This window comes from Heloderma suspectum, chromosome 1 (assembly GCF_057233095.1).
Source record: "Heloderma suspectum isolate Gila_16-S chromosome 1, 16-S_ref, whole genome shotgun sequence".
In the NCBI taxonomy this organism is placed as follows: Eukaryota; Metazoa; Chordata; class Lepidosauria; order Squamata; family Helodermatidae; genus Heloderma; species Heloderma suspectum.
Window position 1 is genome coordinate 185,163,335 of NC_139458.1, and position 25,314 is coordinate 185,188,648.

General features: G+C 44.7%; 1 protein-coding gene across 1 annotated transcript; it reads left to right on the forward strand.

Moving 5' to 3' along the window:
* The first annotated feature begins 9,970 nt into the window (after window positions 1-9,970).
* G6PC2 (glucose-6-phosphatase catalytic subunit 2) lies at window positions 9,971-23,661 on the forward strand. The gene is given in 7 exon segments (XM_084804823.1): window positions 9,971-10,084; window positions 10,086-10,189; window positions 10,500-10,609; window positions 15,145-15,256; window positions 16,597-16,712; window positions 23,167-23,557; window positions 23,559-23,661. Coding segments are annotated over 7 exon segments (1,050 nt in total).
* The last annotated feature ends 1,653 nt before the right edge of the window (window positions 23,662-25,314 follow it).

Consider the following 25,314-nt stretch of genomic DNA (forward strand, 5'->3'; position numbering starts at 1 on the left):
CCCCTATTGTGAAGACCTCTGATGTGAATGCCCCAAGATAGGAAGGTTCTCTGTATGCTTACAAGGAGAAAATCCAAAGAAACAACCACAAGGGGTATGGCTTTTACTGAACAGTATCGAGAGCCCTGTGTGTACCATCAAAGCATGTCTAAATGGATCATGGGATCATGTTTGCTATCTGGGTCCCCACTTGCCACACCTGACATCTATGCATTCAGAGTCCTCTGCATGTACACCCCAGTGCACACTCGCTCTTCAGATTTCCAGGGTGCTGATTATATGTGTACAAAATAAGGCGTGATGTGGAGAAAGTGCACAGAGAAACATTTTTTCTCCTTATCCATTAATACTAGAACATGGAGGCATCCCATGAAGCTGAATGGTGGGAGATTCAAGACAGATAAAAGGAAGTACTTCTTCACACGTTGCATAGCTAAAGTATGGAATTCACTACCACAGGATTTCCACCGATTTAATTAATATTCAGTGTGTGCCACAGTCATGGATATGTTCATCCTTGTGTTGCTCAAATCTAGAAGCATGGAAGTGCTCATGCAATATGAATGACCCAGTCTTCTCCAAAGGTGCAGGTGGAGCACAGCCTTCAAAGAGTATGGATTGGGTGGTTCCTTGAGTAAGGGAAGGGCAAGCACAGAGACGTAGTGGTGTTTGCTCAGGTTCTGGCAATCCTTGTGTCGTGAAGGCCAGGGTCTCAGCAGAAGGTGGGGGAAAGATTGACAAAGGTGTGGCTATAAGGGGATGCACCAACGAAGAAAAGTAAGAGTAATGGTGAGTAAGGGGAGACATGACAGAAGTGTACAAAATTATGCATGGTGTGGAGAAAGTGGACAGGGAGGTGTTTTTCTCTCTCCCTCATGATACTAGAACTCAGGGTCATCCCATGAAGCTGACTGGTGGGAGATTCAGGACAGTTAAAAGAACAGACTTCTTCACACAGCACATAGTTGAACTATGGGATTTGCTACCGCAAGACGTAGTGATGGCCACCAATTTGGATGGCTTTAAAAGGGTTAGACAGATTCATGGAGAAGAAGGCTATCAGTGGCTACTAGTCCTGATGGCTAAATGCTACCTCCAGTAGCAGAGGCAGTGTGCCTATATACACCAGTTGCTAGAGAACATGACTGGGAGGATGATATTGCACTTGTGTCCTACTTGTGGGTATCCCACAGGCAGCTGGTTGGCCACGGTGTGAACAGAATGCTGGACTAGATAGAACTTTGCTCTGATCCAGCATGGCTCTCATGTTTCCTAGGCACGTTGAGGTCTATATGTAGGCCTTTGCACAGATGAGAGTGATTGTTGTTTGTGCAAAACTGCCCCCTTTCACCAACTTACCCACATGCGCGTTTGCACTCATGGTTCTGCAGACCTGGGAACAGAGTGATGTCACCCATGCCATGCTTCTTGATATCTGAGCTGTGTTCCTTTGCTGGGGCTCCTATGCTGCTGGTACTGCTGAGTTAGTTGTAATCGTATCCCTCATTATGACTGAAACTAGGGGCAGGAAAGGAGGAGATGGGGCAGTTATTGTTAGCTCTTCATTGAATCCCATAGGAGTGTTTTAACATATGCCACCTCTGTTGCAGGTAACGGGGGTGGGATCAACCCTGAGCAAGTCTAGGATCTGGACTAAGTGCCCAACACACCTCCAGCTCACGGTTTTTCCCTTCACAGTGTGATGTCCTGTCACTATAGGAGTCACATCAGTGGTACCCTACTGCCGGGGCAATGGTATCACAACAGTGGCATAGACTTTTTTTTGTGCTGCCACCTCAGGATCTAATAACAACCCTGCCCCACCTAGCAGGAGAAACTTGTAAATAGGATTGCAGTGTAACTCTTGCAATGGAGAGAAGCAGCAAAGTGGCAAAATATGCAGATGGGCAACGTTTACTTGAATTATACTAGAGAAAACTATTAGGACTGGCAGAGGGGACCAGCTGAAGGAAATGAACAGGCCACTTGGAGGATTAAATTCATTGCTTGCAAATGCAAATGAATCCACATCAGAGAGGGGGGAAATGTAGAGCAATTCATACATTGGTTTAATTAGTTTTAAATTAGTGGTATTCATGCAGGAACAGATCTTGGGCACGTTATGGGCAGAGCCAAGAATGGCTGAGCTCAGAGCGCAGCTGTGACCCAGATCCAGACTTAAGTGGCTCAAATAAGAAATTGGTAGAAAAAGGCAAAAATGCCACTTGCCCTCTGCCCTGCCCCCAGTGTTGCACATTTTCAAAACACTTAAGAGCATGTTGGAATATACTTAACCCATGAATTCTGTCTATCAGAGCAGTGGAATGTGTGGCTTTCTAGTTGGCCAAGCAAAGTGAAGACTGGTATTCAATTTCTTTCTTTCTGTGTGTTTCTTAGTAATACGATAACCCTCTTGAACATGAAGACACAGGAATTACATTTGGTACACACATTCAAATCACAGTTCTGTGTCCAAAGTTGGAATATCAGCTTGAACCCTATACCCATTTTCAAAGGGAAGGAGGAAATAAAATATATTGTCAAGCAATGTCTGCCTTAAAGCCATATCAGAATGGAACATGGTAGGTATATTTATTACATGAATCTCTGTTTTAAGTTAAAACACCTGCTCGAACCCACACCGATTTTCACAGGGAATATGTGTGTATGTAAAGATGTAAAATAGATCATAGTGCTTTCCTAGTTGTGTTGTAATAGTCCCACATGATCCTGCATGATTACAGGATCTTGACCCTTGTCCGTCATGGCTAATAAAAACTAGCCCAGTGGTGTGACCGAGTGAGTCCAGAGCATTGTTAGCATGTCATCAAGTGAGGGAGTGGTGCCTACTGCCTTGAAAGAGACAGTGGCATGATCTCTCCTAAAGAAGCTCACCCTGCCTGGTGCCCTATGGTTTATGACAACTACTGTGCAGTCATTAATACTCCCCTTTAGGGAAGGTAATGGAGAGAGTTGTGGCAGCACAGCTGCAGACACTCTGGGATGAGACCCAGATCCATTTCAATCTGGGTTTAGGCCTGGCTTTGGGATAGAATCAGCCTTGGTCATCAGCCTTGGATGACCTTTACTGGCTTTTGATACCATTGACCATGGTATCCTCCTGCAGCAACACCGTAGGTTTGGCACAGTGGTTCCACTGCTACCTATGGGGTTGGTTTCAGAGAATGGCATTGGGTGGTTGTTTGTAAGCACACTGGCAGTTGAACTGTGGAGTGCCACAGGGTACCACCTTGTCCCCAATGCTATTTAACATATATATGAAGCCATTTGGCATGGTCATGAGGGGATTTGGAGCATGGTTTCATCAGTGTGCTGATGACACACATTTCTGTTTCCCTGCAACATCTGAATCAGGTGTGGCTGTGCATGTGCTTAGTCAGTGTCTTAACACGGTAATGGGCTGGATGAGGGCCAATAAACTGATGTTGAATCCTGGCAAGACAGAGGTCTTACAGGAGAGTAGTCATCAGGTCCAGGAGATTAGTCAGGAACCTGTTCTGGACGTGGTTGCACTCCTTCTGAAGGAACAGGTTCGTAGCTTACAGGCACTCCTGGTTTCCTATTTGTCACATCAGGCCAAGGTGACCCCAGTGGTCAGGAGTGCCTTGCTTTTGCTGGTACACCAGCTACAACCTTTCCTAGACAGAGATAAACTTGCCACAGTGCTCCATGCATTGGTAACTTCAAGACTGGAGTATTGTAATGCGCTATATGGGGAGCTGCCCTTGAGGTTGGTCTGGAAGCTGCAGCTGGTGCAAAATGCAGCAACTCCGTTGCCGTGAGAAGCAAAGTATTTCCAGCATATAAGACCTCTGGTGAAAGAGTTGCACCGGCTGCCCATCTGCCACAGTGCCAAGTTTAAGGTTAGTACTAGTGAACAAAGCCCTAAACAACTTAGGACCAGGTTATCTGAGAGACCATCTCATCCCTCACACTCCTGCTTGCTCCCTTCAGTTAAGGGAGGCCCTTCCGGTGGTTCTGTATATGCCCTGGATTCATCTGGCGGCCACTCAAAAAGGTGTAGCTGCCCCTAACCCTATGGAATACTCTGGCCCTAGATTTAAGGCATGCGCCAATGATTGTGAGCTTGAGGTACATGCTAAAAATGTTTCTTTTCACCCATGCTTTTCCAAATTAATATTTGTTGACTGAATATACTTCTGGTTACTGTTTTAAAAATGGATATGTTGAAATGCATATTTTACTATTTTCATATGGTATTTTATTGTGTTTTTATTTATGTCTTTGTATTGTACACTGTTTTGGTAAATTTGTTTGTCAAGCAGTATGTAATCTATTAAACAAACACATAAATTAGAGGTAGGATTTCACTGTTATTTACTCCAGTCTGCATTTTACTGTAGTCTGCTTTTAACTAAGTTGTATCTGTTACTGCTGTCTTATTTGTTATTGAAATTATTTAGGTTCTGAATATTGCTTTTTTTCTGTTTTTATTATTTACATTGTGTTTTAGACCTGGTGCGCACAGTCACAGGGTGGTTAATAAGCCACTGTGGCTTGTTAACCACCCTTCATGTACCGGGCACATGCTGGGGGGATTTCCATAATTACCCTCAGCAGCACAACTTCCCATGTTGTGCAAACCCATGGGCAGTTGTAGTGGCTTGTTAACCACAGCAACAAGCCACCCTGGCTGAGTTCGCATGATGTAGGAAGCTGTGCTGCAGAGGATAATGATGCAAATCCCCCTGGCACGCGCAGCAAGGGGAAATAAGCCATCGTGGCTTATTTCCCCTGCCACGATTGTGTGAACAGGCACACAATCTGGTGCTTCCAGACATAGGGCTCCTAGTCTCAGAAAGCCTTGTGCAGCAATTCCATCTTTTTTTTTCTTTAACGAATGTTCTGTGATGAGAGAAAAGACCAAAGAAGCAGTAAGTAAACATAGGAGGGTTACAAGTGGAGGACAACAGTGCCTGGATCCCTCAGTGACATTCTGTGAAAGAGGCAGGGCAATAATGGAAACGCCGTTGAAGGATGCTGTTTAGGTTTCTGCCCTGAAACTTGGGCTAGCCATCTATTAAATAAATACATGATCTGCTTTAAAAAAAAAACTCCACACTCTAGAACAGCCTTCTTCAACTTGGTGTCCTCCAGATGTGTTGGATGGCATCTGGTTGGGAATGATGGGATTTGCAGTCCAGCACACCTGATAGGCTTGAGGGTAGGGAAGGCTGCCCTAGAAAGTAAACACTGTACAATTAAGATGGTATTATATAGACAGTATTAAGATGGTATTATAAAGATGGAAACGAGATTCCCGACAGGTCTCTTGGTCCTCTCCCTTCACAATCACACACTCCAGGATACCAGGCTTGAGGCTCACTACTTTATTAGTTAATGACCAGATTTTTTACAAATGCAAATCCTCGGAGACTCTCAGACTACAAAGGAAAACAGCTACTCCACACAATTACGAATATCAATAGAGGAGCCAAGTGGGAATTAGAGACGTTGCCAGCAGTTTGAAACAAGAACTTGTCGGCCAGAATAATGTGGGGGGGATGCCCCTCCCTTACAGTTGTCCTTGTGCCCTCCTATGTAGGCTATCACACATAGCCAACCAGGTGGAATGTCTGAGCTCCACCTCTTAACTTTTCCCGCTTTGCTCTGCGCTGGACTCTAGCATAGGGATCCCCAACCCCCGGGCTGCGGACCGGTACCAGTCCGTGGCCTGTTAGCAACCGGGCCTCAGGAGTGTGCGAAACCCCCTCACCTTGGGTCCGTGGGGGGGGAGGCAATCCATCCCTCCCCCCTCCCCGGAATCCTCGCCGGCCCTGGCTGGCTCCGCTCCGTGGTGAGTCCGCGGAGCTGCTGGCCAGCTCCGGCCCCTGGTGGACTTCCAGCTGCTGGGACACAAATGGCGTCCGCATAGCGGATGCCATTTGTGTCTTTGTTCTTCAAGTAATAGGCTACATAAATCTTTGCATAGCCGATTACTGCAAAGAATAGGGATGCAAATGGCGTCCACTACGCGGACGCCATTTGTGTTCCAGCAGCCAGAAATCCGCCAGCGAAACCCCTCCCCCCCGGTCTGTGGAAAAATTGTCTTCCACGAGACCAATTCCTGGTGCCAACAAGGTTGGAGACCGCTGCTCTAACATCCTTTAAGTCACACCCCACACTCTCCTTCTCCCCTGGGTTCTCAGGGAGGAGGAAGGGGGGCCTTCAGGTCGAGCCACCTGTGTGCCATGGTCCTGAGAAGAACGCCTTGCCATATCTGAGCTCACTAGGGAGGGAGCCTCCCCCAGTTTGGCTGTTCCCATTCCGAGTCTGAGCTGCTAACTACCTCTATACACTCAAAATCATTCCTGACAATTCCACCTTTTTAACAATTGCGGAATTATGCCAAGATAGTTCTTCCTTGAATGGAACAGTGAAAATATATTGGTATGTTTATATATTGTCATATAGATCTTTTTGGTTGAAGAAAACAGCTTGTGCCACCAGGTGGAGCATATTCAAATGGATTATGTGACATTAATTTGTACAATGCAGCAGGAGGGGCAAAGGAAGGGCAGGGGAAGAGGAGGAGGGAGAAGCCACCGTAGATGGGCCACTCTGAATTACAGAACACAAATGCTTCTCCGAAACTGATAATTAGAAAGGCAAATCACCGCTCTGAGGCTTTTCCACATATTTTCATCAAACTAAGATAGGTAAACGGCATAGGATTTGTATCTGCTAGAAAGCCTCTTCAAACACATTTATGTGTGCTAAAGTAAAGAAGAAATAGCTGTCTGTAAAGGAGGTCCTTCCAGTTCATCCATTGAAACTCTCCATTAGATAGTTTTATACAATTCTATTAAACACACAGTTTGTGTAGTTGGCAACATCCCCCCCTCCCAAACACCTCATATTTTAATTAAAGAATCACAAGAGGTTATTTAATTGGAATCTCCACTTAACACTACACTGTGTATTTTCATTATTTCCAGAACGCCTCTTTTCCTTCATCTTCTTGGCAGGAACATGACCTCATGTACTCTGTGGAGTGCCATGCACTTTGTTAGGCTCTATGAATAGTAAACGAATAAAAATAACAAAACAGCCAAACCTGGAGCAATTTCCTCTCTTATTTTTTGTTGTGGCAATGGCTGCATTTGCACAAAAGGTCCAGCCAAAACTGCAGAGAACTCTGGCATATTGCAAGCAAGCAAGTTTGCTGGTGCACGCTGCCCGATCACTCCCACTTGGCTCCTCCTGCAACTAGGACCACCCGTGGTACTTGGGAGTTTACCAGCCATTGGATGCGTAGCATTATGTCCAAATCTGTATTCCTGGCTTGGCTCTCCTGAAACAAACAAACCAGAGTTTGAAGCCAGGGTTTGTAGCTGGCGTTTTAAAGGAATGACAAGCCAGGTCTGGATTCACTAAGCTTTCTATGGCTGGTAAGCTCCTGCTTACTGAACCCGCTCCTGCTTGCAGGAGGAGCCAAGTGGGAGAGATCATGCTGTGTGCACCAATATGCTTGCTCATTACTGGTAAGCCGGTATTCTCAGCAAATCTGGCATGCTGTTTTGTGCAAATGCAGTCAATGTCACCATGCCATAATTTGACCTTGTCATTTCTGGTGGGGAATATTTGGTATGAAGGCACCCCAGTGTGGTGGCAGCTGGTATTCATGTCAAGTGAAAAGCTTGAAAATTAACAGGCTACCTGACCTGCTAGATACCAGCTATCATCACACAAGACATTCCTAATTGCACTCAAGTAAAACGGACACATTCAAATAATCTTGTGATGATTTTAGCATATCAAAAGTGGTGGGCATTTGTTGTTAACAGTTACGCTAAGGCCACCTCTGTTACAATGCTGTTGTTTTCCATGTGAACTATGCACTTTAGGGAGGAACTATACATTGGGTTGGATCCAGACTTAGTCATACTTAGAGTAGGGATGTAGGAGAATTTTGTTTTTGCTCGCAAAATATGCAAGCATGCCCTGTTTGAAGCTCTGAATGCAAGAATGAGCGTGTATCCACTGAAAGTATTCACAAATTGTCGAACACGTGCTTGCAGTCATCTCATTCCTGATTCCCAGTTCAATTTGCGCAAATTTCCTCATTTGCGCAAATTTCCTCAGTAGACTGAATCACTTTAGCCTATGGAGGAAATCTGTCCCAATTAGGAAACTTGTCCAAATCTTGGGAGATTTGCGCAAATCTCCCACTCGCTTGCTGCCTGATTTGTGCATGTTTCCCGTTGGCACAAAGTGAGCAGCAGTTACAAATATCAGACAGAAGAATCGCAAATGTCATGCCCCAAAATCCGCATTTGCAAATGTCAGGCACAGGAATCAGGCATTAGATGAGTGGCAAGACGATGTTTGGAGAATCCTTGATCTCGAACACTGCTCATTCGCCCATCCCTAACTTAGAGTAGACCTATTGAAATAAATGGGACTTAAGATGGCCACAATCGGCTTAAGCCCCATTGATTTCAGTGGGTCTATTTTAAGTATGAATTAGTTTGGATCCAACCCATTGTGCACAACACAGGGCTGCCACTTAAAAAGGTATCCCTGCATTGAGGTTTCCTCCCCTCCTTTATAATGCGAAGGATCACTTACCCCTTTTCATGATCCCATCAATTGTGGTTTTCCACCCCCGCCCCCTCGCTCCACATTGTTGCTGGTGGGGACGGGGTAACTCACATGATGGCATCACGACCTGGGGTAAATGATCCTACAGATTAGGGAAACAATCTCATCATGGACCACTCTATTTAACAGTAACCCTCTGTTAACTGTAGCATGCAGTTCTGCCCTTACCCTCAGTATGTTTGTGACTAGCATAATGTCTTATGCAACTAAAATAACTTATTTGGGAACAATAATTTCAAAAACCATTTTAAAGCTCTTGTTGCTGTCTGTATTCTAACTCTTTGAAATGGCAGTTTAAAAGCAAAGGCTGTGTGAAGTGATGAGCATGGCAATAGAGGCAGTTTTTAATTTCAAATAAAAATGCAAAGCTTTAATGACTTCTGCTGGGAGCAATTATTCATGTATTTCTCCTGGTCTTTAAAGCAGCAGCAGCAGCAGTAGTTAATTAAGTGTACAAATTACTAACGTCCAGTCTTGGGCGAAATGAGCTGTGCAAAAAAATGCAAGCAAACATGACCCAACTGTTTGTACAAGTTATATAAGACACATATTTAGCATTACACCCCTTTGCTCACAGTTTGTTGCAGAACAGCATGTCCTCCATTTCCCTTCCTCCAATTAAAATGGCAAACAACAACAACAAAAACTCTTTCCAAAACCAGGAGGTCCATGTGTCTTGGAAAAGAGTCACATGCTTCAGCAATGGGCTGAAAAAGGAAAAATCAACCATCACACACTGCTTTCGTGTTCTTAATAACTCCGCTTCCATGGTTGTAATTTTCCCATTCAGCTAAGAGCAAAGGAAAAGCCTCTTCATTTGAGGGACTTGGTCTTAGTAGTGTTACAAAAATTGTGTTCTTTTCCCTGGTAGACTTTCCAATTTGTTTACCAAGAACGAGAGGAGGCAGAGATCTGGTCTAACACAATTTTATTCTGCAGAATAAGGCAACCCTTGCGGCTAACGCTCCAACAAAGGTCACAATCAAGTGATGTGATCCAAAAGTTTATATAGGCAAGACCTTTGGGGGCTGTCTTACACTTGCACTGTACTAATCTCTTTGTTTAGCTGAGAGGGAAACAAAAAACAGGCAGCACCTTTTACATATCTAGGCATACGCAGAGAGGTAGCCTTATACTCTAGTAAACACATTCTTGGCATCCCTGAGTCTCTGGGCGCTGTGTCTTTGTTGTGAGGTTAGGATAAATCATTGCATGGCAATCTCACACAGAGGTAAAATAGACATAGCCTAGCTTATAAAATCATGGGATAACAGACATACTACAACTGAAATTTCTATAATAGTAGGGTTTTAAACCAGTTGAAATGGATCACCTTCATAGCAGTGGAGTGCTCATAATTCAGCATTTGCAGAAGGATTACAGGTCTTACCAGAGCTTTCTAAATTTCATGTCACACATTGGAGATCCTCAGAATATTTTTTTCAGTTTATTTTCCTCTCTGGTTCCAGCTTAACCAAGTGGTTGGGACAAAAATGATATGGGTAGCAGTGATCAGCGATTGGCTCAATCTTATATTTAAATAGTAAGGTCTTGGGGGTTGTGGGGGGGGTTGCTGCTTTGAAAACTTTACAAAGTACAGGATTCATGGTGCACTGAGACAAGAAATCTTTCAGTAACTGATGGTAGTTGCTTATACTTTTTAATGTGTAAGATTTGAAGAGTTGATTGTTTCTCCTTTTAAAGAGAAAATGGAAATATTTAAAAATGGAACTATAGCAAAGGATGGTTATTCTGAACTAGCAAGGGCAATTGATATAAGAGAAACTGGCATTTTGTTAAATAATGCCTTGGGTCTGTGTGTTCATTGAAGATTGCGTTTTCTTGTCTGGCAGGATTTTATTTGGTCATCATCCATATTGGTGGGTTCAAGAAACAATGATTTATCCTAACCAAACAAGCCCATGTCTTGAGCAGTTTTGTATAACATACGAAACAGGGCCAGGTAAGATATTAGTTCTGGACTGACATATTCAGCCCAGACCTTTTTTTGACATATGGGGGTTGTGGAAAGTCTGTGGACACCCCCCCCCCCCCCGGAAAGACTGGATTAATCTTTTGTGGGTGAGCAAAACTGAATAACCTTTTGGAGGTGTGGGTTTACCTTTAAAGATGAGGTGGTGGCAATTTCCCCTCTCTTTTTTTCCTTTTTTTAACAGGAACAATACAGCTTTGCCATCACATCAAAAGGTGTTGTGGCTGCCTTCATCAGCTTGCAGCATTCCCTTTGTAACAGAAGGCCCCATGGGAATGATGATGCATTCAGTGGGGGCAGCCATCTTTTTTTCCAGAATGCCCCTGGGAAATAAGCTATGTCATAATGTAGCATTGTTCCGATAGGGCATTCTGGGCAGTATTCAGTGCTGGTGCACTAGCAGGACCCACTGCCAGGCTTGTAGTTCTGACGGGTTGCGCTGGGTCTTCAACCCGGTACCGTGTTTGCAGACGGCTCCCCTCCACTTTCCCAGCAGTGAGCCAGCAAGGGAGGGAGCGACCACGCGTGCCAGGCCGTTGGGCCTGCTTTTGGTCTTCCCCTTGGCTGGGGCCTCCCAAGGAAGAGAGAGGTGGAGGCATGAGAAGGGGAGGTGGAGGCGCCGCTGCTGCTGTCTGGCTGCATTCAGCTGAGCTTGTTGGGTGACATGCTGGGCAGTGGCAGCCGCGCGAGCACACCAAGCATGGCCTCCCTGCCTGAGCGAAGGTCGTGGCCTCCGGAGCCAGCTTCTGAGGGAGGCAGTGGAGTTAGGGGTAGTGGCTGCAGCCCAGCCAGGGAGAACCTGCTTGGCCGGGGGTGAAGGAGGAGAAGGGGAGGTAAAAGTGAGCTAGGAAGCGGGAAGGAGGCTGAATTTCTCAGATCAGTGGGCGAGATCACTTTTGGGGGGGAGACAGTGTGTGTTTGTGTGTGGAGTGTGTGGTATAGCCCTTTTTGTACAGGCTTTTCAGCATCACCTCACCTCATCATAATAATTTTTTTAAAAAACCGACCGTGTAGAGCTATTGGGCAGAATGAAGTGGTGGACTGAGAGGAAGTGCTAGATTTTTTTGCTTGGCTTTTAAGCTGTGCTTTACATATCTTTTCAGAACTAGGTCCCAATAAGTCAATGGGACTTACTCCCAGGTAAGTGTGGATAAGGTTGCAGCTTAAATGCCATTGTTTGCTAGCTCCTTTAAAAGGCAGAATTTTATGCTGTTTATTTTTTTTTGCAGTGTTTTTAATGTATTTGTTTTTATCTTCTGTTTTAATTACTATTTTGTTTTTAATCTGTATTTTATTATCAGCTGTACTGAGCGCCATTTTTTGGCAGAAAGGTGGAATATAAATTAAATAATGAATAATAAATAAATAAACAATGGGGAGGAAATACCCAGGTGTTTTCCACTTTAGCAATCTGTGAACAAGTCAGTTGAAAGGGATCAATTGAAAGGGGATTTTTCTGCCTGAATTTCTGACCCAGCCTCCAGTCCTTCTATTTAAGGTACAATCCAATGTATGCTTAGACAGAAAAAAGTCCAGCTTTCCCTGTGGTTTGACTGAAGCATCTGGTCTCTGCACATGGAGGTTCAACATTACCATCATGGTCAATAGCTGCTGATGGAGCCATCCTACATGAATAAAAGCTGCCAATGACAATGAGAGTGGCCATCACCACATCTTTGTGTCAGGGAATTCTGCATGTTAATTGTGCACGGCTGTTTGTTGTTTTCTTTTGCAAATTACTTGCAGTCATTGTATGATACAAATATGTTGAATGGAGGAGAGGGTGAGATTTTGTTTTTCCTGTTAACTATCATTGGTGCAAGCAGTGCTGTTGGAAGGCAGGATAATACCCCTGATCACCTCTGATTGCCTCCAGATCCTGGAGTCCAGCGGGACAGGGGGGGTGGCTTTCTCCATCTTGCCCTGTTTGTGAGCTTCCCGGAGGCATGTGGTTGGCACTGCTGGAGACATGGTTCTGCATGATTACTTTACACATACCTGGGATGAGAAGTAAGATGAAGACTGCAATCCTACATACACTTACATGGGAGTAAACCCATTGAACTCAGTGGGACTTCTGAGTAAACGGGCATAGCACTGATTTGCATTGAGCAAATGTAATTGGTAGAAATTATGGCTTAGAGATAAACTTAGTGACTGAAAGCTCATTTTTATTGTATAATTGTACAAGGTTGTATAATCTTAGAAGGGGTGTGGCTGTGAGGGGGCGTGGCTGTGAAGGGACCCTGCACTTCTGAATTTGCCACTACACTACTGCCCACTGCTAGCACACTAGGAAGCTAGCTGGTCCTGCAGTGATTGGAAAGGAACAAAACACTCATTTCCGGAACAGGGCAGGTCACTGGTGATTGCAGAAGGGAACTCCTCTGACCTGACCTATTCCAGGAATGAGCATTTCCATTTGTTTCCAGGATTGCTGTCAGAAGCGCTAGTTCCTGTTGCACAAGCGTTGGGTCCCGGAAACACAACAGAAGTGGTGAGAAGACAGTGGCAATTTTGGATGCTGCCCAATGACTCCAATTACAAGGTTGTTGAGGGCTGGCAAGTCACTGCTTGAAACAGTGGCAAAGCTATTTTTCCCTGTTGAGAAAGAAAGAAAGAAAGAAAGAAAGAAAGAAAGAAAGAAAGAAAGAAACTCTTGGCTATCTAGGCTGCCTTTACATTAAAGAAAAAACCCGCAGTCATCCCACTGCACAGCCTTTCCACATTTACAGCGGGCTCCTAGATGGCAATCAAGTGATTGCTGAGAGGGGAAGTTTTTAATTATCAAGGTTCCAAGGAGATCAATGAAACAGCGCCATCTAGTGGCTGTTTTAGTAGCATAACAATCTGACTTAAATAGATAGTTCATTATTTCTGGATCTTTTTGAAATGGAGTAACTAGGAAATACCTTTGGATGTGCCCTGGAGGTTGACGATGTCATGAAAGGGACCTGCCAAACATCCGTGAGTGAGCAATCTCAACAGCAGGAAAAAAGCCCCGTGTGAAGAAGCCCCTAGTTTTATGGGTAAACCCACCCCATCCAAAAGTCCTTTGCTTTCACCCAACCCCCAAGAAGGTTGCTGATATCCCCTCCCCCCATTTCATCTGGGATGAATGATCTTACAAAAGTGGGGCGGGGAGGAGGGAGAACTGAGACAACATGATTCAACTATTTGGTGACAACATTTACGTCATAGCTTTCATCTATAAAATAAATTGTGCGGAAAGTATTCTTCTTAGTATGACATTTCAACTCCAGAAATTCCTTCCCCCTATTCATAGAATGTTATAAGAAGGAATAAGTACAGAAGTGAATGAACAGAAGTAAATTTTGCACAGCTGTCATCAATGTCACAAACGGGCGTATCAGATACTTTTAGGCCCATCAACCACCAGGTAGCAGATAGATGGTCAGTCTTTTCTAGGGCTTTAGGTTATGGAAACTAATAAAACAGTATCGGACCAACAGCAACGTAAATGGAGTTGTACCCATTGCCCTGAAAGGTGAAGTCCGAAAGGCTGTTGCACACAGCTGATTGAAGGGTTCTTTAGATCTGGAGTGGACTGAAAGTAGATCTCCAGAAGTAAATTTTCAAAAAATGTTTTGGACTCTAACTCCCAGCATTCCTGGTCCCCAAATCTAGAGATCTGCCTTCTGCTCACCCCTGCTTTAAATGCTATTTCAAAGCACCTGTTACTCATGGTGCATCTGTTGGCCTGCCATGTTACATGGTGTTATTACTGGGCTGCATGTCCGTCTAGTTGGGGATCTGCACTGCCGTGGTAAAGGTGGGCTCTCCGTGAGTGGCTTGCTCCAGGCAAACAACTTATCATGCACAAGCAGATGCAACATAGCAACACATGGCCTTGAGAGTAGCCTGAAGGCACAATGAGTCAATGCTGAAGCGAAGTAGACCTGATCTTGTAAGTTGCCTGGATGGGAAGGCCCCCCGGGAATGACGTCTAAGCTGCACTGAGCAACTTGGAGCAAGAATGGGGTTATAAGGGAAATAAACAAATGCAATGCACCCAACATGAGGGGAGTGTTTGTGCATAGCTTCCCCTCGCAGCTCCCTCTCTATTTAATAAGATGAAAACTCTAGCTTTGCATTCATGCTTATGTACCTGTTCCCTTTGGGGCTGAGATTTCTGTCCCTTCCCACCCCTAAGTTTAGACTCATTGGCTAACTTTCCTCCTTCATACTAGGGATGGAGATTCCTCCTTCCCTGGTAAGAGAGGAGCCATCTCTCAAACTTGAGGCATAGTACATAAAACTTATGAATGCTGTTGGCAATTTGCTATATGCACCTCTGGAGTTTATAAGATGTCTCTTACTTACTTACCCTGCTTGCTGATTCCCACCATAACCTCAGTATTATTAATTAAGCAGTTTGGGGTACTAGATATGGACAATCCTGCCTTGTACTAAAGGCATGAACTTAGATTATATTCTGATGCCTTTGGGAATTTTGCCATAGTCTTGTTTTGTTATTTCCACAGGAAGCCCCTCAGGACATGCCATGGGATCTTCCTGTGCCTAGTATGTAATGGTCTCAGGGGCCCTCAGCTATACAGTGAGACAGAAAGATAAATCAGCCATTAATTTCCATAGGTCAGTCTCTCTCTTCCCAAAACTCACAATCCCTGCTTTAGTGACATTTTGCCATTTAATGGGCACTGTTAAAACACAAACAAGCCGTCACTTTTAAATGGCTTTTAGCCTCCATTTGTTACAGTCTGCTTTGGTTAATCATCAACATATATAGAAGATCTGTGGTGCTCATTTGGTTAACATATAGACTGTGTTAACATATAGACTGTGCATTTGTGGAAACACCTCAGGCCTGCCCAGGTGCAACAAAACTGGGAGGTGGGGTGGGGGGAGAATATCCCAGTCAGGGCCAGCATCAAGTGCAGGCATGGTCGGGCACCTGCTCAGGGCCCACGAACCAGCAGTGGCCCAGTGACAAAAGCTCCCTGGAGTTGCTGCTCCTCTTCACCACTGCAGCCTGTTTGTTCACCTGCCTCTCGCTCTGGCCCAGACTACAGTGATGGTGTGAAGAAAAGAGGAGCAGCGGATGCCGCTGCCTCCTTGCTCGCTGGCTCTCTGCCTGTCAAGCAAGCGAGTAGTAGCAATGATGAGAAAGAGGATGTGGAGCAATAGCAGCTGAGAAGGTAGACTCACTGAGAGAAGGAGCCCATTTAGGGTGTTTTGCCCAAAGGGCCTTAAAAACCTACACTCTGCATTGCCATCTCTCCCTTGCTGCCTCTTGTCCCTGGAACTGCCTCCCAGAATGCCTGTGTGATACCCCATCTCTTACTACTTTCAAATCCCTCTTCAAAACCCCATCGTTTCCACGAAGCCTTTGGCACAGCCCCCTAGGATGGCCAGGTGTCCTCCTTTACAGAGGACCGCCCTCTATTTGAAGGGCTGTCCTGTCCAGTTTATAGATAAAGAACCATAAAGAACTGTTGCCGATCAGGACTTGGCACCTGGACAGCAACCTGAACAGGTAGGTACACAGGTCACCTGGACACAGTCTTCCAAGGAGTACTGTATTCCTATTTAAATTATAATATGTATTTCTAAATGTGCACCTACATATATAAAACAGCACATGCAAATTTTATACAAATCTGCATCCTGCTTTGTCCTCATTTTGAGCAACGCATTTCCTCTTTTGGGGTGATTCCTAATTGGCCACCCTACAACCCCCTAGTCTTCATACCATCCTCTAATAAGCGAGAAAAGGGCAGGGGAATACAGAAACAGAGCATAAAGAGACTAGCGGGACAAAGGGTGAGGGACTAAGAGACGGTGATGCCGAGAGTGGGTTTGGGAAAGGAAAAGAGAGAGACCTGTGGTGATGCAGAGAAAAAGAAAGTGGTATAATCCTTTGCATTTGAGATTTGGTTTTAATTCCCTCCCCCCTCCTGCCATTTCTTTCACAGGCTCACCTGGTCTTTCCTGTGGAGTGTGTTCTGGATTGTTCAGATCGGTGTCTGTGTCTCGAGAGTGTTCATAGTGACACATTTCCCACATCAAGTTATCCTTGGAGTAATTGCTGGTAATTTGGGTAGCTTTGATTTTCTATCTTTTGAACCCACATTTTTTGGCTCCAACATTCATTTCATAGAAGGCAAACTGTTGAGACTTTGAGACAACAGACTTGACCAAGGAACTCAGTAGAAGGCCAAAGTGGGGTCTGAATATCAAATGCGAGATCCTCCCCACACCCCACAAAGCACAACAAGATATCCATTTCACAGAACACAAACTGGTGATAATCAGAGAAACACCAAGCCAAAGGCAAAACATCCACCAGCACCACACAGCCACATCAGGCAAAACACTCACAGGAAAAACACACAGCATGACAAAACAAACAAACTTACTAATACACACACAAAGAGGCAACAAAAAACACACACAGATCACAGGCAAAACTCCTCCCTTATCCACCCCCCCCCGCTCTAGTCCATATGGACACTCCCTAAAAATAAAAATCAGGAGTGGCAAGGAGCATGGCGCCAAGAGAGGAATCTGTGGGCATCGGTGCCCATGGGCCCCACACTGTAGACCCTAGAGGTCAAGGAACCAGGACAGGAGATTAACAGCAAGGACCTCTATGTTGGAAGCATGGAGCTGAAAAAGGGAGAGGCCAAGAAAAAGGCGAGGCTGTGACAATACCTCACATATCCTAGGGTCTTTGTCCTCTTGATAGGAAGAAAATGGACAGTGGGTTTGTCAACACTGTGACTTGACAAACCCTATAAAGGCTGCAGGAAGGAGGAAGTGAGTGAGTGGCGGGCTGAATTTTAGTATCCATTTGAACTTCTTTGCCTGAGGGTTTATAGTTAGAATTCTAAGTAAGCACACAGCCCTCTGACAAGGATAACTTTGATAGGATTCCTGCAGAATGTTGGTGAGCCACAAGCCCCCTTTCAGCTCTATAATGGGCTGGTTCATATGAGATGTTTTGCCCCATATTTGAGCAGCCCTGATTACCCCTGAACCAGGGGCATTGCTAGGTTCTTGAAAGATCCTGGGCACAGGCCCATAACACAAATTTGCGCATATATATATATATATATATATATGTATACACACACTCACACACACACACACACACGCCTAAGCGCACGTCTAATATATATGTGTGTGTGTGGTATGTGTGTGCATGTGGTGTGCTTGCATGTGTGTATAGATTACATACATAGATACATAAGAAGTGTGCACTGACCCCCCACCCCACTTCAACTCAGACCCTGATTCAACATTTTGGAAAACATCCCACTTCTGCTCTGGCCAATTTGTAGTCGGACCACTTCAGCTCAGCACCAAACCTGAGTCAATGTTTGGAAAAATGAATCTTTATGCTTCCTGTTGACTACTATGGGAAATTAGAAAAAAAAACTAACTTTTTTCTCTTGGTCAGAACTGAATGATAATTTCAGGCATAGTAGCCCCCTAGTGCTACTTGAGCACACCCCGGGAGAGAGCGGAGGACAGGAAGGCCTGGCGTACTATGGTCCTGTCAAGGGCTCCTTGGAGGGCTCTCTCAGTCTAATCCAGTAGCCAAGTCCAAACACAGACAAAGGGATTCTTTTCAAAGCTTTATTCTTCTTTTACAACCTAACAACTCTACAGGTAGCAACTAGATCTGAGCAGCAGCATCCCTATGCCCTAAGTTGGAACAGTTGGTCCCCGTTTGAAGGGCAATTACTGGCAGACCCCTGAATATAAGGACTAGGGAGAATCCCTCCCCTTTTCCCTTGGATCCTCTGGGCGCAACCGTTCTTTGAGCGCCAACCGGGCGCTACGCCTCCTTTCCGCGCCCTCCATTCGGCGCCGCTCTCTGCGTCTGCGCCGCGCATCCACCCAGTCTGCTATCTGTGCTGGGTCACTTCCTGGACTGCTTTCTAAACTAGGAATGTGGGTGGGAGGAATCTCCGTCAGCTGTTGGTCCTGGGAAAGAGGAGTGCGCTCCTCTCCGAGGAGTGACTGCTCTTCCTCAGCATCAGAACTACTCTGGGATTCTATGGACTCAGTGTCCACCCTGACAGGTCCATGGGGCCACGAAGAGTCGGACACGACTTAATGACTGAACAACAACAAGCCCCCTAGAAGGGGATTACACCTGCCCAATGTCAGAAAAATCGGTGCAGTGTTTATATTTTGATTTTCTTTTAAAGGGAACTGCCAATAACATCTTAATTCCTTGGAAGAATTGGATAAAAAATTCAGGATTCATTGCTCTATCACAGAAGATCATGTCTGTCAAATTTCAGAATGATAGCCACAAGGGGGTTTTGTGCAAGGGTGGCCTTGACATTTTGAGGCATCCAAAAGACGACATACTTATCTCCCTATGTTCCTTGTGGACCATCGTTCTGAAAATTACGGATAGCCTAGAGGTGCCCCTAAGTAAGAAACCAGCAAAGTTTCAGAAGGATAGGTGCAGCAGTTCATGTGGAAGGGGAGTTCTTCAATTTGGGGGAGGGAGTGATTTGCTTTCCCTTCCATTCACCCCTTCCCCAATAGTTTTTGGGTAAATTTGTATGAAAATGCACAGGTCATTAGAGGTGTCCCCCAGGCAAGAAATCTGCAAAGTTTCTGAAGGATATACATGCATGCAAAGAATGACTAGAATTTATTTACATTTCACCAAAGTTAGCAACAGGGGAACATGGGTGGGAAGGTGATACAGCACTCATGTTCTATTTGTGGGTTTTCCCATGGGCATCTGGTTGGCCACTGTGTGAACAGAATGCTGGACTAGATGGACCTTGGTCTGATGCAGCATGGCTCTTCTTATGTTCTTAAATATAGAGTGCCTCTGAGCATATGCAGAATGCTTTTCTTTCACCACTGGGCACTTAGATTCTCCCCCTACCAATTCTATTCCCCTCCATGCAACAATCCCTCCTCATCCTACCAGCATCCTCATCCAGCAACTCTTCATAAAAACAGATATCTTGTTTCGTGCAACTCCTCTCTACCTCCTCCTTGTTATGCACAAGCTCTCATTGTATCTTCCTCCTCATAACTTCATTTGTGCCAAGACTTCACCAGGATTCAGCCAATGAGTCTGTTTTTGAAACTAGGGCTAAGGTATGGAGAAACTCTGAGCATGCACTAAGTGCCTTTCCCTCACCACTGAAGCTAGAGTTCATGCAACCCCCCCCCCCAAGCCACAAAAGGACTGAGCTGAAAGAGTAGTCAATTCATTAGATGGAATTGGGTAGGAACTGTACTAAGCCTGCAGTACCATGCTCACAACTCAGGACTTATTTCTGAGTAATCACGCAGAACATCAAGGTGCAAACTTCCCTGCAAAAGTAACTTGTGCTGGAACCCTATGCACACTTTCCTGAGGGTAAGCGTCATTAAACATAATGGGACTTCTCAGTAGGCATACAGAGGATTGCATAAATTAGCAATATTTATCTCCCCTGCACTTAAAAAACAAACCAAAAACTCCTACTTTTTAATTAAAGCTTTCTGTTCATAGGAACATAGGAAGCTGCCTTATACTGAGTCAGACCCTGGGTCCATCTAACACAGAATTGTTGACACTGACTGGCAGCAGCGGCTCTCCAGGGTTTCAGGCCGGATTCTTTCCCAGCCCTACCTGGAGATGCTGGGGATTGAACCCAGGACCTTCTACATGCCAAGCGTGTGCTCTGCCACTGAGCTCCAGCCCTTCCTGTTGCTGGATAATGGCAACTGACAAACAAAACAGCCCGAGATTTGTTTCTCTGCAACCATGTGAACCCACTTTTCTCAAAAGTCTTGAGCGAGGAGGAGGAGAAAAACCAACCCTCTTGTCTGTTTGTATAAAGTCAAATACAGTTGAGAACTTCTGTTGCCCGCCAAAGAGAAGTTTCTTTAAGAATTCCCCAAGATATGCTCTGGGTGGAATAAAGAAGAGAGAGAGAGAGAGAGAGAAAGAAAGAAAGAAAGAAAGAAAGAAAGAAAGAAAGAAAGAAAGAAAGAACAGGGGAGGGGACGGGAGGGGAGGGGACAAGAAGAATGGTGATTGGAAATGTGCGTGGGGTTGGGGGGTAGAGAGAATTCCCTAAGCCAAGTGGCTCCTTTCAGAGAGGTGGTACTTCAGAGGAATTTAGGAGGCTGTGGGGAGTTTGTAAGGATTGCACATACTTAAATGAACTTTATGAGGTGAGTAGGGATGTCAGAGAACACCGCCACAAATTCTGCCAGTGCATTTAGCCCCCCAAAATCCATGGTGGAACGAAGCCCCCCGCCCCCCCACCCCGCGAAAGGCACGCAAAATGGAGCACTTACCTGCTGCTGTTCACGCTGCTTTGCAAATGGCGTCCGTGTCTGTGGCCGCCATTCGCTTCTTCATTATAGCTGTGATAGGCTATGTAAATACTTAGGTAGCCTATCACGGCTAATGCAGGGATGCCATTTGCGTCCCTGCGGAGGCCGTGATAGGCTACGTAAATATTTACGTAGCCTATCACGGCAAAAAAAAAAGGGAACGCAAGTGGCGGTGGCTTCGGCGGCCGCCATTTGCCTTCCTTTTTTTTTTGCCGTGATAGGCTACGTAAATATTTATGTAGCCTATCATGGCAAAATACAGGGACACAAATGGCGGCGGCTACAATGGCTGCCATTTGCGTCCCTGTGCAGGCTGCCTAGAGGCCGGATGTTCGACTGCGGGCGGCCCCAGCCGGTGGCTCCGTGGAGTCGCTGCGGAGCAGAGCCGGCCGGGGAGAATTTTGGGGGGTGGGACGGAGCGCCTCCCCACCACCGCAAACGTCACCCTTCGAAAAGGTAAGTGACTTTCGTACATCCCTAGAGGTGAGGTGGCTGAGGGCTTTTTCTAGCTTTTTTAAAACTGTAGAACCTATTTCAAAGCCCCAGCAGTTTCTCAATCATGATGCCACATCATCCTAACCCTCCCTTTGGGATTATTTGAGTCCCACAGCTATTTAGCAGAAATTAAAGTGGAGGGGGAGAAAGAAGTTTGTGGAGGCGGATTGGATCCTTTGCTGTACTGAAGCTACTAAACTTCTGGAGAATCCAAAGGTTCCAGTTTGGGGCAGTAAAATCAGATGCTGTGTGAAATACCAGTATTTGACATGGAGCTCTTTCTTCCCTTCCTTCTCCCTCTTCAAAATTTCATTGCAGGCAAGCTCCCAACAGTGGGCATGTAAGAGCAGAAAAGAAAAGTAGGGGGAGAGAGGTTTTTTGCACCTCAAAAAAAAACAAAACCTACACCAGAGATTAGGGATAGTGAACACCTAATGGTCCCCTTACACACCTTCTGATTAGGATCCCTAATCCCCTGGGTGGCTTAACAGTTTGTACTTTTTGTTTTAGACTTTGAGAAAAGGAAACTTTACACATGGCTAACGAAAAGCCACTGGACCTAACTGTTGAACTTTGGCAGGCTCAGTCATCTCTATGGGGGCTGACAGGTCCCCAAATTCCATGCACATATGTGGAAGCACAAAAAAATTATAGCTCTTTGCTTTGACAGATTTTCTTGAAAATAACAAATTTTACCTGTGACTAGCACAAAAGCTGCTGGACCTAACTGCCTGAAATCTGGCATATTTAATTAGCTCCATGGGAGCTACCAAGCCTCCAAATTTCATGTATTTGTCATACACACTAAAAAAATTATGGCCATTTTTGTTTTCCAATGCAGGTCTATGGGAAAATGTAAAAAAAAAATTGGCAATTTGGACAGCTTAAAAGATCTGGGGCACAGCTCAAAAAACATCCAGGGACCGTGCCCAGGTGGGCCCTATATTAACGACACCCCTGCCTGTGGATAATGATATGTGAACACAGATACATCCAGTAGCAATTCCTGGCGGCACTTCTTCCTCCTATCACAATCACTGCCAACTAAACCTGGAAGAGTCCAGTTCACATATAGGCCAGGTTGCATGATCAGCAGGGGAAACAACGCAGTATGGATTGTTTCCCACATCCGTGCTGCTCGCGTGCCCGGCATTTACCTAATTACCCGTGCTGTATCGTGAGGTGCCATGTTTTCTGAACCCGGTATGTGGTGAGGCAGGAGTGGTGGTGGTTTCTAACCCACCTCACAACCCCTACAACAAGCCATGGGTTGTGGGGTGGGTTAGAAACAAACCCTGCCATCCTGCGCACTGTGTTCGGATGACACAGCAACCCACAACGCAGCGTGCATAATTAGATAAATGCCAGTCATGAGAGCGGCACGTGAGAGGGCAGGGGAAATAGCCCATACCACATTGTTTTCCCCTGCAATTGTGAGAATCCAGTTATGTTATCTATACAAATCTAAAAGTCGGAGATGGTCAGGGCTACGCACAAATAAAAGAAAACATTTAATATGGCCTTGCTATTCTGTTATTTTAATTGCCAGTCATAGAGGAATACATTTTGCATTACATTTGAAATCATACCAATTCTTTTTCTGGATTTAGAGTTAAATATGGAAATGGATTTGGCTTGAGTAAACGTATCTCTTCTAATTTCTCATTTCTAATTCACAGGCATGCTGGTTGCAGAAGCATCTGAACACGCTCTGGCCATTCAGACAGCAAGTTTAAAAACATACATCCAGACAACCGCGTTTCTCTTTGTTTCTGCTCTCGGCTTTTACCTAGTTCTCAAGCTTATTGATATTGATCTTCTGTGGTCTGTTCCAAAGGCAAAGCAATGGTGCACCAACCCAGAGTGGATCAATATTGACACAACTCCATTTGCTGGGCTGGTGAGAAACATAGGTGTCTTGTTTGGGCTAGGACTCAGCATTAACTCTGACGTGTTCATCATGAGATGTAAAGGTAAACATGGCTATAAGGCCAGTTTCAGGATATTGTGCATGGCAACTTCCTTAGCTACACTGCAACTTCATGATTTTATCAAGATACCCACCCACCCCCCTTTCTTTCTGTAAAAGTGCAGCCATACCCCTTACCATAGTGGCTTTTGTTCCCTATTGCATACACTTGCTAATGAAGCCAACAGAAAAGAAACTTCCATAGACTTTACAGTCAATTTGGCAAGGAAGGTTCTGGAGCATCTAGGATGCCAAGGATGTTCTGTGGCTCAAAGGTTGAACAGTTATTTTGTGTTTTCCATTCTGAACTATGGTGGAAACTATAGTTTCCATTCTGAACTATAATATGTGATATGTATTTATTTAATAAAAAATTAAAAAGACACTTAGGGCGCAATCTATGCATGTTTAGACAGAGAAAAGGCCTACAACTCCCAGCATGCCCCAGCCAGCCATTGTGCCCTTAGGGTAGGATCCAGTGATTTCCTGGCGCTAGCACTGTTGACGTTGCACAAGCATTGATTTACATTAGTGCAGTGTCAGTTGCGCTAGCACTGGGACACTGTTGAGTCCTACCCTTATATCCTGGACTAAGATTCTCTTACCAGAAAAACAATTGGCAAAGTCCTTGAGTTAATACACAAAATATTGAAAAATGAGAATGTTACAATATGGCTGCCTAACCGTTCAACGGTTATGGAAGGTTTGGTATATGCATATCGACAGTCAAAGTTTGTTGGGGTTTTCTACCCTTGCTCATCTGCGCCTAAAAGGTGCTTTTTCCATGCACTCCTCTTTTCCCAGACCAGGAGTACATTTTTATGCAACGCTACATGTTGTGTGTGTGAGTGTATAGTTTCTAGTAAATGAAAGTGGCATTCCACAAGCATAGATCTATGTTTCTGGCTACTTCTAGAGTTCTTATCTCACTCACAACCGTAAGCAACAATCCGTCTCATAGCTTGGTTTGCTCTGCTGGAATGCTGACCTCTAATCTGTGGTAAGCTTCATGATGCAAATCATGTTAGGTGCAAGAATGTCCCATTTTTAGACTTTTTTATTAATCAGCGTTTTGTGGACTATATATGTGCGAAATTTAAGCTTTCTAGATATTCTAGTACTGTAAGATTTAGGGAGTATGCTTCTCCCCCACCCCACCCCATTTATAAGGCAAGACTAATGCTGCAATCCTATATTCACTTAACCAGGAATATGCCTTGTTGAACGAAATGGGTCTTACTTTTCAGTAGATATTGATAGGCTTGTGCTAATGTCTCCCTTTCAGATCTTTCTAGTCACTGGAGTGTCTTGGCTTATGAAAATCCCACATTTCAGCTTTCTGGGTAGCCTGAAAGTAGCTTAACCATTTGGGGGTACACAGTGACTCCCCGATTTCACAGGAGATGTGTATAAATGTCCCATTTTCAGATTTTTATAGAAATTGGGGTGTTTTAAACAATATATGTATCAAATTTTAGGGTTCTAAAACACTGAACCTCATTCACGCACTGACTGGGATATTGAAAATGTGAGGTACTATACATACGATGTAATTCGTCTGGAAATGATGGATGACTAAATAAAACTACATTATTGTTATATGATCCAGCCATCTGGATCATATAATCATTTGAGAGGTCGTTAATAGTAAAAGGCAGTCTTCAGATTTTTCTGAGAATGTGATGCATAACTAATTACTTACTCAGTAATTATTTTATTCAGTAATTACTTCTTCTGTTTTCTCAGGATTATTCATAGGGTACACATTTTTGCACTGATATGTTGCTTGTTTTTTTTATATATATCCTGTATATATTTCAGTGCTCTCCCCTGCCTTGAACTGTGCAATCTTGAGATG